Source organism: Rattus norvegicus, chromosome 3 (assembly GCF_036323735.1).
Source record: "Rattus norvegicus strain BN/NHsdMcwi chromosome 3, GRCr8, whole genome shotgun sequence".
NCBI lineage: Eukaryota > Metazoa > Chordata > Mammalia > Rodentia > Muridae > Rattus > Rattus norvegicus.
Genome location: NC_086021.1, coordinates 33,868,286 through 33,888,136, shown reverse-complemented (window position 1 = coordinate 33,888,136; position 19,851 = coordinate 33,868,286). Strand labels below are relative to the sequence as shown.

General features: G+C 47.1%; 1 protein-coding gene across 7 annotated transcripts in view; it reads left to right on the top strand.

The window, feature by feature from the left end:
* Kyat1 (kynurenine aminotransferase 1) overlaps window positions 1-19,851 on the top strand; it is a 33,747-nt gene that overhangs the window by 3,017 nt on the left and 10,879 nt on the right. For 3 of the 7 annotated variants that reach the window (XM_008761658.3, XM_008761659.4, XM_039105230.2), the window contains exon 2: window positions 16,473-16,681. The exons of 3 other annotated variants lie outside the window; for them this stretch is intronic. In XM_008761658.3, coding sequence (XP_008759880.1) covers window positions 16,586-16,681 — 96 coding nt within the window. In that variant the 5' untranslated portion in view covers window positions 16,473-16,585. 7 annotated transcript variants of the gene reach the window in all.

The window sequence follows — 19,851 nt, the reverse complement described above, 5'->3', positions numbered from 1 at the left end:
AGAGCGCTTACCTAGGAAGCGCAAGGCCCTGGGTTCGGTCCCCAGCTCCGAAAAAAAAGAACCACAAAAAAAAAAGGGGGGGGGGACTGAATTCATTGTTGAACAAGAGACTTGCGGGGAGGTCTTGTGTCATGAAATAGATTTTTAAAAAGGGATTTTACTTTTACTTTTAAGTGTGTGTGTGTGTGTGTGTGTGTGTGTGTGTGTGTGTGTGTGTGTGCGCACGCGCGCATGAGTGCAGATGCCTATGGAGGCTAGAGGTATCAAATCTCCCTGAAGGCTGAAGTTACGGGTGGTTGTGAGCCCCCTGGTTTGGGTGCTAGCATTCAAATCTAGGTCCTTTTAATCCCTGAGCCCTCTCAATAGTCCTGCAAAATGTTTTTTTTTTTTTTTTTTTTGTGGAAAACTTGTAGGTTTCAGCAGTAATTGGTCTCTTGTTAACTGCTAGTCACTGCATACATACAAGTACCATGGCAGGCATGACCCGGGGTAGACTATAGATTCGCTTGGTGTGTGTGATGCCGGGGATCAAGTCCACGCTCTCGTACCTGCTACACTTTCTCTAGCACGTTACAGATGGATAAACTGAGCCCTGACTACCTGTGTCCCATAGCTAGCGCCACAGAGCAAGATTCAGTCTTTTTTCCTTGTCATGGAACGGGAGACAGGTCTTAACCAAGCCTCTCCTGCCCCAGTTCAGTGGGCAGCATGGTTAATGCTGTACTAGTGAGCGGCCATCTCCTGGCAGTCTGAGCTGAACAGGGAAAATGGAAACATTCTTCAAGTGACCAGAGCACTCTGCCGGGAACAAAAGACTTTGCCTTGAACGCGTAGTGGAGAAGCTACAAACCCCAGGTCCCAGTGGCCCTGATTGACTTAGGTAAGGGAGCATCGTGGTCACCCTGTCTGCACTGCAGCGTGCAGTTGTAACAGATATGAAATTCACAGAGCCCAGCCTCTGTGGTCAGGGAAGCTGTAGAGGACGGAGTGTCAGCCTTCTCAGGCAGACATCTGAGGAAGAGTTGGGATTTACGAAAAGGTGAGCAGAAGCCTAGCTCAGGCATTCTGGGCTCAGTGGGCTTCGTTTTTTATGCTCTGGGTAACATAAGGGAAATAACCTTCCAGCAGCTGTAGTCCTACTGTGGAACCCAGTCCTACTGCTCACCAGACAGCGCACCAGTTAAGTAGGGAAGCAAGTACTGGGGCAAGGGCAATGCTTTTGGGTTTTGGGGTGTTTTGTTTTTGTTTCCCAGTTATTTTTAAATTAAATTTATTTTACTTTATTTTTTGAGACAGGGTCTCAGCTGGCCCAAAACTCAGTGTGTAGATCAGACTGATCTCAAACTCACAGAGATCTCCCTGCCTTTGCCTGCTGAGTCCTGGGATTAAAGGCATGAATCACAGTACCTGGTGCCTTTTCTTTAAAAAGGTGTGTGGTTATTTTGTCTATTTGCACGTCTGTTCATCATGTGTATGCAGTAACTGTGTAGACCAGAAGACTGTGCTAATCCCTAGGGCTAGAGTAGGTGCTTATGAGCCACCACGTTGCTGCCGGACATCAAACCTGAGCCCTGTGGTAGAGTAACCACTGAGCTGTCTCCAGCCCCGCCATGACTTTAATATTTATTTTTTGACTTTTCCGCACCAGGTTTCTCTGTGTAGCCCTGGCTCTCCTGGAACTTGTTTGTACATCAGGCTGACCTCAAAGTCAGAGATCCACCTGTCTCTACCTCTGAAGGACTGGGATTAAAGGTGTGCACCACCGCAGTCTGGTGGAAGGTAGAGTTTTGTTTTGTTTTGCTGTTTTGGCTTGTCAAGAGATTTTATTCTCTGTTCACCCTAAAGAAAAGGGAACGTGGAAGCTGCGGACTCAGAACCCAGCCAACTCCTGAGGCCAGCCTGGGGTGGCTCTGCACTTGTCTAGAGTCAGCACAGCCTACTGGACAACTATGTACAATGGGGTCAGCAGCCAGGGCACAGTTGGCATCGGTGCCAAGTCACGCCAGGTGGCCAAGGGTCATTCATATGCTTGTTTTCATAAATTGAGGCTGGTGGCCATTAGCTGTCTAGCTTCAGGGAGGTGGCCCTCCGATCCCTGACGTGGTGATGTCTCCCTATTTTACCCAGGCACCTACTCATGCTGCCCCATGGCAGAGATTCTCTGGTAGGTTTGAGACAGTGTACTCCTGTGTGGCTCTGACCAGCCTGAGACTTGCTGTGTAGACCAGGCTGACTTAGAGTTCACAGAGGTCTGTATGCTCTGCTCTCAGGTGCTGGGATTAAAGATGTACACCACCACCAACACAGGTGCTTGGCTCTATTCTGTCCATCCGTCCGTCCATCCGTCTGTCTGTCTACTTTAGCTTATTTACGAGTGTTTTTCCTACATGTATGCCTGTCTTAGTCAGGGTTTCTGTTGCTGCAATGAAACACCCTGGCCAAAAAACAAGCTGGGGAGGAGAGGGGTTTGTTGGGCTCACACTCCCGCATCACTGTTTATCATCGAAGGAAATCAGGGAAGGAGCAAAGCAGGAACCTGGAGGTAGGAGCTGATTCAGAGGCCATGGAGGGTGCTGCTTACTGGCTTGTTCCCCGTGGCTTGCTCAGCCTGCTTTCTTATACAATCCAGGACTACCAGTCCAGGGGTGGTACTACCCACAGTGGGCTGGGCCCTCCCACATCAATTAGTAATTAAGGAAACACAAGGGGGAAAAAAAGGAAAAAAGGAAAAAAAAATCCCACTTCTGAGGGTGGCGATGGGGAGGGTGGGTTTTTCATGTCTTCAATTCCAGCACTTGGGAGGCAGAGGTAAGGGGGTTCTCTGTGAGTTAGAGTCCAGCCTGGTCTACAGAGCAAATTCCAGGATAGCCAGGGCTACACAGAGGAAACCCTGTCTTGAACCCCCCCCCAAAAAAAAGAAAGAAAAAGAGAAGAAAAAAAGCTGCCCAGGCACCTGCCTATAGCTTAATCGAATTGAGGCATTGCCTCAAATGATGCTCCCTCTCTCCAGTGACTGTATCTTGTATCAAGCTAACGTCAAATCAGCCAGCGCAACGTCTGTACCACATCCACAGATGCCAGTAGAGTTACAGATGGCTGTGAGCCTCCATGTGGCTGCCGGGAATTGAACTTGAGTCCTCTGGAAAAGCAGCCAGTGCTCTCAATTACGGAGACATCTCTCCAGCCCCTTATTTTATTTGAGGGTTTTTTTTTTTTTGACAGTCTTACTTTGTAGCCCTGGCTGTCCTGAAACTCACTAGGCTGGCCTCACGCTCAGAACTCCACCTACCTCTGCCTACCAAGTGCTAAGACTAAAGGTGTGCGCCACCACCACCCAGCTCACTTCAAAATTTGTAATTATAGCACCCCCCCCCGTGTGCCGTGTGTGTGTGTGTGTGTGTGTGTGTGTGTGTGTGCGTGTGCGTGTGTAGATTTATGCTAAGAGGTAAGTTGAGGGCATCAGATGCCCTGGGGCTAGACTTCCAAGTGTTTGTGAGGCGTCTGACGTGGGTGCGAGAAACCACACCTAGGTCCTCTGGAGGAGACGCATGTAGTCCTAACCTCTGACCTCCCCAGCCCACTCCACCTCCACCCTTTCACCCCACACCCTGTGGATTTTACATCCCATCAAATTCTTCATGATTTTGAGTAAGTATTCAGGCTTATGCCAGTGTCACCACAATAGAATTGTGACCAACAGTCCCTCAGGCCTGTGAGGTATCACTTCTCATTCATAACCCACTATCCTACCCCAATCCAACCTCAGACCATCATTCATTTACTTCAAGTCTCTGTGGAGTTCAAAGCCTTGCTAAAAATAGAGCCCAGATCCACTGATGCCAGACAACACTTTACCAGCAACGATGTCAGAAGATGGCTCAGTTGGTAAAGGGCTTGCTGTGTAAGCATGAGGGCCTGAGTTCGATCCCCAGTACCGGTGTAAGAGTAAACCTGGCACACCTGTAGTGCTTCCCAGGGATGGGGAGGCCACATGGGGGGCTGCTGAGGAGTGACACCTTAGGTTAGCTTCTCCCCACACACAGCCACACACTGCTCCTGTACACACATGAACATACGCACACACTGAACACACACTTACAAATCAAAACTGTGTGCAAGTCTGTAAGTCCCCAAATCCAACCCAGAGAAGCCAGGGTTTATAATAGAGCCTCTTCAAACACTCCTCGGCATAATCATAACCATTTGCTATAATAAGCAGGCCTCACCGCACCATTCCCATAAGGATAATTGCAGCTGTCCAGATCTAGTTAAGTAATCCTGCTCTCAAGAACACAGTTCAAATGTCAGTGACGGTGGAAAGTTAATCACTGACAGTTACACAACATGAACTTTGAAGTCAGTTCTTCCCCAACAGACACGGATTTCAAGGAAGGACAGGTTGCAGGATGACAGGTTGCATGGGAGTGGCGACCAGTCTTGTCAGGCCCCTGCTTCCCGTCGGGGCGGATTAGTCACTGTGTTTGTTCAGGATCAGGCAGCAAAGCTTGCTGTCAACAAGTGATAAAACCAGGAGTTCCATGTAGCATTTCCAAAATGGAGGAGCAGAGGAGAGTTAGCAGCAGAGACACGGGAGAGCACAGTTGAGCAAGGGACCTGGATCCCTGCATCTGCTTCCACCAGTTGCTGGATGGAGCGAGCTTCTCTGATGGTGATTACGTCAGCCTCCTATTTATGAGGAGAGCAGAATATCATTAGGAATCATTTATTTTGGAGGGGATCACTGAGACTGATATGACAACCAGGGAGCCTAGTTGGTCTAACCTAGTCTACCTATATTTTATAGTTGTGTAGCTTGGTGTTTTTGTGGGGCTAACAGATGCAGCAGGGAGAGGGAAGCTATTTCTGACCACGTTTGCCTGATTTCGGGACCCCTGTCCTCCTAGGTTGCCTGGACTAGCCTTAATATGAGGGGAGGCGCAGGTCTTATTTCAACTTGATATGCCATGTTTGGTTGATATCTCTGGGAGGCCTGCCCTTTTTCTGGGACTAGGAGGAGAGGAAAATGTGGTCAGGATGTAATATATCAGAGAATAAATTAATGAAAGAATGAACACAATATCTCACACGACTACACGTATGAGCTAAAGTAGCAAAACTCTGAGCTAAGCATGGTGGACACCGATAACCCTCGGGAAGCTGGAGCAGGAAGATTGAAAATGTGTTTGGTATGTGCATGGCTGCTTTGTCTGCACCCAGGCCTGTGTACTGCAGGCCTGAAACAAGGCCAAAAGAGGGTGTCGGATCCTCATCCTCTGTAACTAGAGTACAGACGGTCCTGAGCTTCCAGTCTAGGGCTGGGAATCGAACCCCTGTCCTCCTCAAATGTGGACAATACTCACAACCACGGAGCCATCCCTCCATCCCCGATTGCAGCTTTGAAGTCCACTTGGGCTACATAATGAGATCCTGCCAAGTACAGGTGGGTATAGTGCAGGTCTGGGATCCCTGTACTCGGGGTGCAGAGACAAGAGGCCAGATTGGCCTACACACTAACTGCAAAGTCAGCCTTGGCTACGCAGAGGACAATGTGGTTATTTATTAGAATTGCAGTGTGTCCCTGCCTGATGCTGATGTTTTTGTTTCCTGGCTCATGTCCTGCCAGTGCCCTGGTCACTCTGTGTGAGTATCAGCTTCTCCCCAGTAATCTGTTCTTCTATACTGAGACCCAAAACCCTTCTCCAAACATGTATAGGGCTGTGATAAATTGTGATAAATATTTTATAATGATTTCTCTCTCTCTCCCTTCCTTCCTTCCTTCCTTCCTTCCTTCCTTCCTTCCTTCCTTCCTTCTGTCTTCCTTCCCGCCTCTCTGTCTCTTTTCTGCCACACACGCATATGCCTGCCCCACTTTGGATCAGGGTCTTAGTATTATAGCCCAGGCTGTCGGCAAATTTGTGATCAATGAATATTGAGATCACAGGCACCAGCTGAATATTTCACTTTTGTGGCTTCCAGACACAGACTTGCCTGTGACCTAGCGATTCCACTTCTACATTTACTCTAAAGAAGTGAAATCTGATGTCCAAGTTTTTTCTGCTATGGCCTGCCGGAGCCTGAACTAGCAAGAGAGCAACCACTGGGGTAAATGCCAGGGTACCCGTGGGAACCGTTCACTCCACCTTTTGCTTTTTTGTTTTTTTGTTTGTTTTGTTTTGTTTTTACTGTAACACAGGATGTTTTCGACAGACATGAGAGCAATAAAGCTCTTCAGCCAATGGGGTCATTATTTCATTATTTTTTTGTTATTATTTCTGTGTGGTGCTGGGGACTGAACACTAGAGTTCATGTGGCAGAAGCCGGAGCCCCACCACTGAGCTGCACCACTGCCCTACAGCAGCATTATCCATGACAGTTAAAATGTAGAATGGGGGGGGGTTGGGGATTTAGCTCAGTAGTAGAGCGCTTGCCTAGCAAGCACAAGGCCCTGGGTTCGGTCACCAGCTCCGAAAAATAGAAAAGAAAAAAAAAAATGTAGAATGGGGGCTGGGGAGATGGCTCAGTGGTTAACAGTACTTGCTAGGTTCAGTTCCTAGCACCCACAGAGTGGCTCACGTCCCCCTGTAATAGCAGTACTGGGGGCTACTATGCCCTATTCTGGCCTACACACACACACACACACACACACACACACACACTGAGTCAGACAACATGCAAAATAAAAATAGATACATCTTTTTAAAGACGTGTAGAAAATAATCCCCAAATCGCCACTATGTGGATAAAGCAGAGTACAGTCCTGCAGTGAGATGTCCCCAAATGCTGCACTTTGGGTGACTGTCGCCATGCTGTACATGCTCACACGGGGCCACACACTCCACAATGGCTCTCATGTGAAGAACCCAGCACCAACCAACACTGAGGTGACTGCTCAGCAGGAGGTGTGCACAGGGGGACAGGAAGTGAGTATTTGGTTTGTTTGTGAGGTATATATATATATATATATATATAATTAAACAGTTGGGGACTACCTGACATGGGTGCTGGGAATCAAACTTGGTTTCTCTGGAAGAGCAGCAAATGTTCTTAGCTTCGAAGCCACCTTTCCATTTCCAACCATCTTTAAGTATACAATTCAATGGCACTTAGTAAACTCGGTGTTATGAGACTATCAGTTGTATGTAGAGTAAAAGCCTTTTATCCCAGTGCTTAGAACCTAGGCCAGGTGCTCCCACGCCCTGTCTCCTGGTGTTGTTCCAATAGCAGGCTGAGTAAACACCTTTTGCCTGAGGGAGAACTTGGGCGTCATTTCAGGCCAGTGTTAATGTCCAGTTGATCCAGCAGAATGTGTTGAAGACTGTTTTTTCCTTTAATTATCCTGGCCTTTGTAGGAGCAATCATCTGTGAGCATGGCAGTTGATTTGAGAATTGTTGGTTCCAATGCATGCATAGTCTGCAGGTCTGTCCTTTTATCATCATCATCATCATCATCATCATCATCAATCATTTTATTCGTTTACATTTCAAATGATATTCTCCCTTCCCATTTACCGTTCCAAAAACTTCCCATCCCATTCTCCCCTTCTCCTTCCCCTTTGCCTCAATGAGGGTGCCTCCCCACCCATTCACCCACTCCAGCCTCACTGCTCTAGCATCCCCCTACCCTGGGGCATCAAGCCTCCACAGGACCAAGGCCCCCCCCTCCAACTGATGTCAGAGAAGGCCATCCTCTGCTACATATGTGTCTGTGTCCATGGATCCCTCCATGTATACTCTGGTTGGTGGTTTAGTCTCTGGGAGCTCTGGGGGGTCCGGGTAGTTGATACTGTTCCCTTTGCATTTCTTATTACTGTTATTATTATTTTATTTTTTGGTCCCCTCAGCTTTGTCCTGTATCAGGTTTTGATATTGGGTGATGTGACGCATCCGACCTTCTCAGAGTTGTCTGTAGGTTTATGGTGCACTGCTGGCTTCTTGGTTTTGCTTTGTCTTGTTTGTTTTGCTTGTTTTGTTTGTTTTTTAAGGCAGCTCCTATTCGACAGCTCAGGCTGGACTAGAACTTGGTGGTGATCCTCCTGCCTCTGCCTACTCAGGGCTGGGATTATAGACTTGCACCACTACATATCTGCCTGACAGCCTTTTTCTTTTCTTTACATTTTCCTTATGTGGTTTCTGTTGAAAGATCCCACGCAGAGAGACCCTTACTCAAGTCTTGGGAAATCGCGGACCCCAGACACAGAGAGACCATTTTGGATGTAATAAGCAAAGGCGAGGTTTATTACGGAGACCTATTACAGAGATCTCCGGGCCGACACGTATCCCACGCAGGAGACAGAGGTGTCGGCCCCGAAACTCAAAAGTCAGAGGGTTATATAGAGAAGGCTAGGGGGTTTTGGCGTGGTTACATACAATTGGCTCATTCAAACATAGCAGTGAGAACAAAGCAGAAAGAGTACGTGTTAGAAGTCAGGGGCTTATCAGGGTCTGGAGGATGGCCCTGAGTGAGCTGGGGGGAGATGTCTTCCTGCCAGACGTCCCATGAATCAGTCCCATTAACTCAGGCTGGTTCCTGCATTCCTTTTCTTTATGGCTTGTCAGTCCTGCCTGAACAGTGTTTCCTGTGCTCCTTTATCTTTATGGCCTGCTAGTCTTGGCTGCAGGGCTTAGCCCTGGGTCTGTGGCCTTTTGGGGTTTATTTTTTTAATTTTTATATTTATAAACCTAGAATTCGTATAATTTTCTTTTCATTCCTGTCTTCTCCTATTAAATAATTCTAATCTTAGAATTTTGATATCAAGTCTTATTTGGTCTCACCAGTTGTCCTAACTGACTGGTACTGTTGTCTCACAACCATCAACCGCACAGCACCCACTCAATTTTTAACAAAAGCAATTAACCTGTTTGTCACGCAGGAGCCAAAAACTAAAACCAAGAAAATTATTAATAATGGCCCAGCTGTAGCAGAGTGTAGGGTAGTCATCCAGGGAGATCTACTAAACTAGCTCTCGAACCATCTCTGATGTGTTTTCCTGTCTGTCTTTTGTCTAACCTTTTTTTAAGTTTATTTATGGAGTCTTTAATTATTCCTGAATGGTCTGTATAGAAGCAACATTTTTCTTTCAGTATAGCACACAGACTCCTTCTTTAAGGAATATCAGGTCTAATCTTTTCTTATTTTGAAGGACTACCTCTGAGAGGGAGGTTAGGTATTCTTGGAGGTCAGCTAAAAAGTCTTTGGCATCAGGATTCTATCTGGACACTATCTAAACCTATACACCAAGGTCATTACTGTCTTTCAGAACTTTTAAACTTATACAGGTAGTGATCCCTGAGGCACAGTCCCAAGAAGTGTTAGGAGTATTAACATATGTAATGTTACATCATTTGTAATAGAAATCAAGCCTATCCCCCCACCTATCTCGATGGAACCCAGGGCAAACATGTTGAGTGTCCCTCTAAGTCTCAGCTCTCAGCCCCAACAGCTAGTACACGGCTGGTGAGGGCTGAGAATTGACAGCTGTCAGGGTGGTCAGCAGCACCAGGTATGGTCCTTTCCAGCGAGGCTCGAGTGTCTGGGCTCAGTGTAGCTGCTTCCGACCTGGAACTGATGGGATGTCTCAGGGGTCTCCGGGGCATAGGCTGCTGTCAGCTGTGAGCAGATTTCTTTCTGTATCACCTGTAGGTCTTTTAGCCTGGCACACAAATCATTATTACTATGGCACTATGACATGTTGGTTCAGTAACATCATCTAATATAGTCAGGGGAGCTGAGGCCCCATATAAGATCTCAAAGGGGGTAAGGCTGAAATTTGGAAGGGGTATTTCTTGCTCTGAAGAGAGCAGGAGGGAAGGAGTGTCACCCAGTCTGTGCCAGTCTCCATAGTCAATTTGTTTAGGGTCTCTTTTAGAGTTCTATTTATTTACTCTACCTGTCCTGAACTTTGAGGTCTGTAAATATAATGTAATTTCTAATCGACCTCTAAATACTTGGCCACACCCTGGCTTACCTTGGCAATGAAAGTAGGACCGTTGTCTGACCAGATTACCTTGGGCATTCCAGACCTGGGGAAGATTTCTTTCAGTATCTTCTTGATGATTGTAGAGGCCGTCTCTCGTTTGGTGAGGAAAGCTTCTATCTATTCCTGAAAAAGTATCTACAAGCACTAGGAGATACTTGTGATTATATTTTTTTGGTTTTATCTCAGTGAAGTTCACTTCGACTTTTCACTAAACTCTCTAGGTCTCTTTGCCCTGTTTGCTTGTTAAGCATTTACTTATTGACATATCTTATACTTTTTACTGTCTCTCTTGGCTAAAATCTTAAAGTCTATTATATATATTTTAACTATTTGGACAAACTTCTTATCTCTTAAATGAGTCCATTTCTTAATTTGGCAAAGTGAGTCTTTTGTTTGTTCTTTGGGGGGTATAGCTTTCTCCCCAAGTGTGTCATTGTCCTTTTATCTTTTAAACAACTTGGGCCTTTTCTTCTGTTGTACATTCTAAGTGAGGCCATCCCTTAGTCCAATCTCAGTTCCCAGTGGCTGTCTCTTGTAGGCCTGTAACCAGGATAGGCTCCTGTATAACCATTTCTCGAGCCACTTTATCTGTTTTGTTACTGTCCCATGTCACTGAATCTCTTTCCTCCTGATATCCTAAGCAATGAATAGTACTCACAGTTGTTGGCTTCATCAGGGCATCTAAGAGATGGCAAAGACATCTGTGGCGCTGATGTGCTGGGGGGGTTGGGGTTCAGCCATTCTAGATGACATTGTGTTGTCCACCATGGCAGCACCCACTTGTCTCTGACCTTCATTCATGAAGAGAACTGTTCCCGTCTGTGGACAAGGTCCTCGGCTTTCAGCAGGGGTCAATCAGCCAGTCGCAGAGGTCTTTCCTCCACCCATGTGCTTCTGTCAGTGTTTGACACTTGTGCTGTGGTGGCTCCAGGTCCGGATTGGGCAGCAAGGTGACCAGATTGTCCCCAACCGGTGGAGAATCTAGTCCATGGCAGCTGACCAGTGGTCCCATCTTTAGGGACACTCTATCCAAAGGCAAAACATCAGCCACTCTATCACAGTTTAAGTCCTGGATTGGGTGATAATTGTTAGTGCCCGGCTGGCAGGAGTGATGTGTTTCAGGCCGAAAAGCACTAAGCCACACATCTCCCAGCATCAGGTACTGGTGCACTGAGACAGGTCTTAAGCTCCACATTTATAGTCTGTAGATATGCATACACCTGGCCTCACCCAGCCATTTTAGCCCACGTAAGCCATTTTGGAGAACAGTTTTCTCATGAGCAAGGGATAGGGGCAGTCAGGGATGACCATGAATTAGTGGGTGGGTTACCCGGCCCACGCCAAGGTCCACTGTTCTTCGGGCAGTCCATAAGTATTGTTCGTTGTCAGTAGCTCTTTGTACTCAAGGTCTTTGGATATTGGCCCACTGGGGGGCATAGGAGCACAGAGCATTGGGTCCCTGTATCCACAAAACAACTGGGCGGGCTTCCCTTCTATCTCTGTGTATAACCAGCACCAAGAGGCTCTCCAGTGTCCCCTCTTGTTCTTTCTGGGGCAGTCCCTGACCCAATGTCCTTTTTTTTCGTATTAGGCACACTGATCTTTAGCCAGGAATTCTCTTCTGTTGCCAGGTACTATCTTCCTAGGTTCCCTAACTACTGTGGCCAGTATATGTTCCTCTCTTGTCTTTTATCTCTCTTTAGCTCTTTAACTTCTTTTTCTTTTTGTCTCTTTTCTTCCCTAGCTTTCTGTTCTTTTTTACCTCTTTCTTTTTTAACCTTACTTTCTCTGTAACTTATACTAACTCTCAGCAACTTAACCCTTCAAATTTTTGTAACTTTTTCTTTATATCCTTTTTTTATCTTAGCCAGATTGGTGGGGCATTTTCTAGCCCCTCAGAGACCCACCCTTGGAGCCTGGCAGCAGACCTGGCACTCCCTACCTTTAGGTGTCTGAAGAGAGCAGGCAGAAGTGAGGGCCTTCTATCCATCTCTGGAACACTTTTTCTAGCCTCTAGTAGGATTCCGTCTTTCCTCGGTGGTAAAGGAGACCTGTAACAGTTACTAACAAGCATCTTAAATGGGATGGTGAGAAAACAAGGGAATCTTGAGAATAGAGGTCCACTGAAGAGGGCAAACAGCATTTAGTCACACAGCTAAGCCAGGAGGCTTTTTTGGGACAAAAAGACCTTGTGTCTGTGAAACAGAAAAGTGAGCAGAGGGGCAGCCTATCTGTTACCGGTTGTCTCTCTGGACTTAGATTTTCCCTTAAGGAGTACTTTTTTTTAGTGCCAGCTCAGTGGCTTTATCGCTCAAGAGACCCATCCTCTAAATGGCACTAGGCTTCCAGTAAGAACTAATAACAAAAGGATGGAGAGACGTTAGAACCTGGGTGTTAGATACTAAGCAGCTGACAAAAGAATTGTAACCAGTTCACCTGGGGCTTTCAGGACCTCAGTAGCAGCCCTTTACCAAACTTTCTCAGTGGGCTAAAGGCCCATGGAAAAGAAAACATTAATCCTGACCTTGGCCACAGCCAAAGCCTGAATTTTAAATTCTGACTGGCAAAACAAAACAAAGTTCTTCACCGTTTGTAGTAGATTTTTTGAAACTATTTTAGGGGCTTCTCTGTCCCCCAACCTGGGACATTTCGACCACAGGGGCAGGAACTGGCTGCTGTGGGAATAGGATCAAAGGCATTCTCCATGTTAATGATGACCAGTGAGAAAAGTAATTTAATGCTGGAGACTGGCTCCTCTCTTGGAATAGGGCCAGCAGATAAGGCAGGCTCCTTAAAGAACTTCTCTTAATGAGCACCCTCTTTCTGTGAGCAAGAGTTGAAGGTCTGGTCACTAAAAGCAGAAATTCCTTTCTTGTTCTTGTTTTTCTTAGAGTCCTCCCCCACCTCACTCTCAGCCTTTTTAGATCATTCTTCATGTAGCATTTCTAACACAGCCTGTCCCTTTTTTATAGCCTGTTGACAGCATTTCTGATCTTTTAGGCAGCTATGCACTAAGTGCCATACCGGCTGAAACTCCGCCTTTAAGAATCCTTGCTCTCAAGCAAAATTTAAATCTTTTTCTAGTTTATCTCAGCTGTCCATCGTGAGATTCCCAGAGATCGCGAACCAAGGTGTAGTAATTCACTAAGAAATCTCTCTATAGTGTTTCTTTTTACCTTAAGCCTTTTCCTTTTAAACAGCTCCTGAAGAGCCAGAAAAATTGGGTGAGACTTGAGAAGTCCCCATGCTCGCTGTAGCAGCTCCGCAGCTAATTTCGCTCCCCCCTACTGTGTGTTGCGAGCACAAGCACAGATAAAACACTATGTTTTAAAAAATTAACGTTGGCTATCAACCAACACACCGCCACTTGGAGCGGGGTCCATAAAATTAAGTTTCTTACTCACTATACTTGTTTTATACCGGAGGCCTAATCTGGGGAACTTTTTTATTTATGAGAGGTTTTGTCCTCAAGGTTTTTGTTAATGTCTGTTTACACAACTGTTAACAGCAGCTAGGCTGATCAAGGGGAGTAAAGGGAGGGGCCTCTCTCCTTGGGGAGGAGGCTCAAGAGAGAAAGACAAAACTCCTTGGCAGAAAACAATTTCTCTCAAGCAAATTATTTTTAACTTTTAACTTAAGCACCAAGAGGACCAAGTAAAACTCTATGACGAACAAAGCAAACAGTTTCATGATTTCAAACACAGTCGTCAGTCCAAGATTTTAAACACAGTCGTCAGTCCAAGATTTTAAACACAGTCGTCAGTCTAAATTTAAAAACGAAACAAAAGCCAAAAAGACACTCGACAATACCACAGAAAACAAACCAGACAAACAATATCAAGACAAAGCATCTTATAACCAATTTTCACAGATGCCTGGTACCTTCAGTACCTGGCCCAAACTGCAGCTTAACCTTAGCTGCTTCTGGGATACCAAACACAGAAACAGAATACAGACAACAGACACTAACACGTATTCTACTTCCACTCTCTAAGCACTGACCAGAGTGAGACTCCACGTCCACTCTCTAAGCACTGACCAGAGTGAGACTCCACGTCCACTCTCTAAGCACTGACCAGAGTGAGACTCCACGTCCACTCTCTAAGCACTGACCAGAGTGAGACTCCACGTCCACTCTCTAAGCACTGACCAGAGTGAGACTCCACGTCCACTCTCTAAGCACTGACCAGAGTGAGACTCCACGTCCACTCTCTAAGCACTGACCAGAGTGAGACTCCACGTCCACTCTCTAAGCACTGACCAGAGTGAGACTCCACGTCCACTCTCTAAGCACTGACCAGAGTGAGACTCCACGTCCACTCTCTAAGCACTGACCAGAGTGAGACTCCACGTCCACTCTCTAAGCACTGACCAGAGTGAGACTCCACGTCCACTCTCTAAGCACTGACCAGAGTGAGACTCCACGTCCACTCTCTAAGCACTGACCAGAGTGAGACTCCACGTCCACTCTCTAAGCACTGACCAGAGTGAGACTCCACGTCCACTCTCTAAGCACTGACCAGAGTGAGACTCCACGTCCACTCTCTAAGCACTGACCAGAGTGAGACTCCACGTCCACTCTCTAAGCACTGACCAGAGTGAGACTCCACGTCCACTCTCTAAGCACTGACCAGAGTGAGACTCCACGTCCACTCTCTAAGCACTGACCAGAGTGAGACTCCACGTCCACTCTCTAAGCACTGACCAGAGTGAGACTCCACGTCCACTCTCTAAGCACTGACCAGAGTGAGACTCCACGTCCACTCTCTAAGCACTGACCAGAGTGAGACTCCACGTCCACTCTCTAAGCACTGACCAGAGTGAGACTCCACGTCCACTCTCTAAGCACTGACCAGAGTGAGACTCCACGTCCACTCTCTAAGCACTGACCAGAGTGAGACTCCACGTCCACTCTCTAAGCACTGACCAGAGTGAGACTCCACGTCCACTCTCTAAGCACTGACCAGAGTGAGACTCCACGTCCACTCTCTAAGCACTGACCAGAGTGAGACTCCACGTCCACTCTCTAAGCACTGACCAGAGTGAGACTCCACGTCCACTCTCTAAGCACTGACCAGAGTGAGACTCCACGTCCACTCTCTAAGCACTGACCAGAGTGAGACTCCACGTCCACTCTCTAAGCACTGACCAGAGTGAGACTCCACGTCCACTCTCTAAGCACTGACCAGAGTGAGATTCCACGTCCACTCTCTAAGCACTGACCAGAGTGAGATTCCACGTCCACTCTCTAAGCACTGACCAGAGTGAGACTCCACGTCCACTCTCTAAGCACTGACCAGAGTGAGACTCCACGTCCACTCTCTAAGCACTGACCAGAGTGAGACTCCACGTCCACTCTCTAAGTACTGACCAGAGTGAGACTTCACCGGTACCGAGACACACACATATACACACATGGCGGAACCAAAACAGACAGACACAGACTGACAAATGCGGCGCCGCTCTCACAGAAACACTCAGACAAACATCCAACTCACCTCCAAGGGGTCTTCAGAGTCTGGGGTGGTCGCGCAGATCCCGGACGAGCCCCCATTATGAAAGATCCCACGCAGAGAGACCCTTACTCAAGTCTTGGGAAATCGCGGACCCCAGACACAGAGAGACCATTTTGGATGTAATAAGCAAAGGCGAGGTTTATTACGGAGACCTATTACAGAGATCTCCGGGCCGACACGTATCCCACGCAGGAGACAGAGGTGTCGGCCCCGAAACTCAAAAGTCAGAGGGTTATATAGAGAAGGCTAGGGGGTTTTGGCGTGGTTACATACAATTGGCTCATTCAAACATAGCAGTGAGAACAAAGCAGAAAGAGTACGTGTTAGAAGTCAGGGGCTTATCAGGGTCTGGAGGATGGCCCTGAGTGAGCTGGGGGGAGATGTCTTCCTGCCAGACGTCCCATGAATCAGTCCCATTAACTCAGGCTGGTTCCTGCATTCCTTTTCTTTATGGCTTGTCAGTCCTGCCTGAACAGTGTTTCCTGTGCTCCTTTATCTTTATGGCCTGCTAGTCTTGGCTGCAGGGCTTAGCCCTGGGTCTGTGGCCTTTTGGGGTTTATTTTTTTAATTTTTATATTTATAAACCTAGAATTCGTATAATTTTCTTTTCACTGTCAGTTTGAGTTTGTGAGCTGGAGCTCTGTTGTCATTTACCAGGTTCCTCAGTCTCATGTGTGGCAGTCCAAGGATGTGACCCAGGCTAGGTTTGTTGTCCTGCTACCAGGAATGCTGGGTGTGTGAGTGCACGTGTGCAAGTGCGTGTTCATGTGTGATTTCAGAATTGGAGCAGGAGTCTGGGTTTATGCCCCCTGTGTTGCTAGCATCTGTCAGTGATCTTCACCTAGGTCATTTTGCCTTTGGAGGTGATTAGAACTCTAAAGGCCATTGTGTGTGACAGAGGGGAAGAGTCAGGCAATAAAGTGCCTGGCAGCAGGTCAAGGCACAGCAATTCTATTGTTGTTGCTGTTGTTGTTGTTAGAACTGTGTGTGGGACTCAGGCCCTGGCTTGGAGCCATTTTCTGGGCTAGGCTGTCTGCCCTTCTGTCCCTCTGGAGGGGAAGCCTGCAGTGCCTGTGGACCTACCTCAGAGGCATGTTCAGGAGTGCAGCAGCCCTCTCGGTGCACCTGATGTGGCCACTCTGGGGAAGGAAAGCTGGAGCCTCACTCACCCGGTGCTTGCACCAGTCTGTAAGTGTCCTGCATGGCACTCTACCATGTTCACAGCCCTGGGGGTGAGGGGTCCTGGGGTCTGGCTTGGTCCTGCTTTTAAAGCTGTGCATGAGCTGGCTCTTCCAGAAGCCTTTCCAGACTGCAGCTGTCTTGTCCCCTCCCTTGCTCTGCTTCTCTCATTTGGGACTTAGCTCTGCATGGATGCTTGTATGTCGGCTGCTGCTGCCCATGGTTATTCCAGTGCCTCGCCCAGCACATAGTACATAGTGGATACACAACACATCGTAGTCGGCCGACTGTGTTATACACAGCTTAGAACAGTGCTGTTCCCTGATTTATCCGTGTACTGACTGCCATTCACAAAGGCCACCCTCTGGAGTATCCCACATTTGTGGAAGAACAATTAAGTCTCTTCCTCAAGGCCGTTCAACTCCACTCATTTCAGTTCATCTGTAAGTGTGTGTCCTCCTACCTTGCACCCTCCCCACCCCAACCTAACTTCCCCTATGCTATCCTCTGTCCCTCCACACTGCCACTGTCAGGCCTCATCCATCTCATCCATATTCTCTCCCTCTGCCCCGTCCCCCTCATGTCCCCAGGTGAATAGCCACCTGGTGCCCCAGGATTTACAGGGTGTCCACAGGGAGAGGCTCTGCTGCTGTGACCTGGGGGACCCATGAAGCATAGGTTGGAGACAGGGGCAAACTGAGAAAAGAGGCAGTGTGACAAGCACTTGTTAGAATCCATCAAACACTGGAAAAAGAGCCAGAGATACAGCAATGGGGCTGGAGAGAAGGCTCATCAGCTGAAGGGAACTGCTACTAGTCTTGGTGATGCAAGTTCCATGCCTGGGACTCACATAATAGGAGCTAAGGATCAACTCCTGCAAGATGTCCTCTGACCTCCACACACACATGCTGTAATGTGCAAACGCCCTGAAAATAGATAAGCTTCAACTTACATAAAAACTTAAAACCCAACCAATCAATAATGTGAAAAGTCTGCACACATTACTAAACAGATCCACACAAAATCCGGAAAGCAGAGAGAGAGATAGGAAGAGGCTCTGTGATCCCCTAGGCCACACCCTTCCTACAAGTGTCATCCCTCCTAGGCACAAGCAGAGTATGTGTGCATAGATATATACGTATTAGGGGATTTCTGTTCATTTATTAAATGCATGGTGTCATATAGCACTGCCTGGCCTCAAACTCACAGTGTACATGACCCTCTGAGCCTCCTGTTTCCACCTCCTAAAAGCTGGGATTACAGGTCTGTGCCATCATGCCTGGTTATGCAGTGCCTGGGATAGGACCCAGGGCTCCCAGGAAGCAAGCCCTCTGCCCACTGAGCTCCAGACCTAGATATTTAAAAAAAAATACTTGTGTTGGTAGTGCACACCTTTAATCCCAGCACTTTTGAGTCAGAGGCAAGAGAACCTCTGTGAGTTCGAGGCCAGCCTGGTCTACAGTTCAAGTTCCAGGACAGCCAGCAGTACACAGAGAAACCCTGCTTCCAAATAATAAAATAAATAAAATAAACAAAAACGCGAAACAATTAGCAATCCTGTTGTGCAGCCTGCTCCACTGATATCAGTCTATTGTGTCACTGACCATTCTTTTACCCTGCAATTGTTTCCTACATTTTTTCATCATAAAAATCAAGCACTTAGATGGACAGTGGTTCACATCTGGAACTCCAGCGCTTGGAATGACAGGCTTGGCTGAGGCTAGAACACTGCTGTGAGTTCGAGGCCATCTTGAACCTCAGTGCAAAGTTCATCCAGAACTACAAAGTGACACCCTGTCTCAAAACACAGTAGCAACCACAGAAGTAAAATACTTATCCAAGCTTGATGGCTCATACCTTTACTCTCAAGACGTGGGAGACTGAAGCAAGAGGATTCCCACAAGTTTGAGTCAGCCTAGGCTAAAGAAAAAGAATCCTGTCTTAAAAAGAAAAAAGATTGGACTGAAGACATGGCTCAGTGGTTAAGAGCACTGGATGCTCTTCCAGAGGTCCTGAGTTCAAATCCCAGCAGCCACATGGTGGCTCACAACCATCTGAAATGGGATCCGATGCCCTCTTCTGGTGTGTCTGAAGACAGTGACAGTACAGTGTAGTCACATACATAAAATAAATTAAAATCTTTAAAAAAAATAAAAAAGAAACACTGAAAAAAATCAATGAAAATTTATTTTATAAAATTTGATAAATATCTTCAAATATTTTTGGCAGAAGCAGGAGGATCTCTATGAAAGGCTAGTCCTGTTTACATAGTGAGTTCCAGGCAATCCAGGGATACATAGAGAGAACTTGTCTCAAAAATTAAAAAAATTGGAGCCGTAGAGAAACCTCAGTGGTTAAGATCATTGGCTGTTCTTCCAGATGACCCAGGTTCAATTCCCAGGGCCTACTTGGCAGCTCAAGCTGTCTGTAACTCCAGTTCTAGGGGATCTGTCAACCTCACATCAGTGCATAAAAAAATAAATACATTGAAAAATAATAAATAAGGAAGAAAAGGTAAAATATCTGCTAACCCATATATCAAGGAAAATTAACCCCGACATTATGGTTGTAATGAGGAAGTCTCAGGACCACCCTGTTCTGAGCTCAGTAGTCTACACTGTGAGTGCTGGCCATGACATCATCCGGGACTCAGCGGAAGGGCAGGGCACAGAGCTGGCAAAGATGCTGTGGGCCACACTCCAACTATTCTCATCCCCTGGAGTCTCAGACTGCTGAGAAGCCATACACACCACACATGGCCCGAGGCTTCTCCAGGGCGGGGCCTGGTGCCAAGACTGTTGGCACCAGGGCTGTGACAGGGTCTGCACTAGCTTCTCTGAGCCTCTGTGTGCCTCTTGTCCTCCCATGCCTTGTGGGTACCATGGGGACTTAGCAGATCTTGACCCACTATCATGGTTTTCCATTGACTTCCAAGCATGGGAGTGACCTAGCTTTGCTCCCTCCTGGGCCTGGGTAAGCAACCCTCTTACCAGAGGTCGAAGTTGGCCTGGGAAGCAGCAGTCCTGAGTCCTGCTGTGTGACCTTGAATCCATCACCCCTGTGTCCACTGCAAACTCTCATCTGTATAAGGAGCCTAGGCAGATCATTCGAAGTGTGTGTCCAAGTCTAGGAAGACCTTTGCCAGGCAAGTGCCCATTGTAGCATCCTTCGTCTTCACA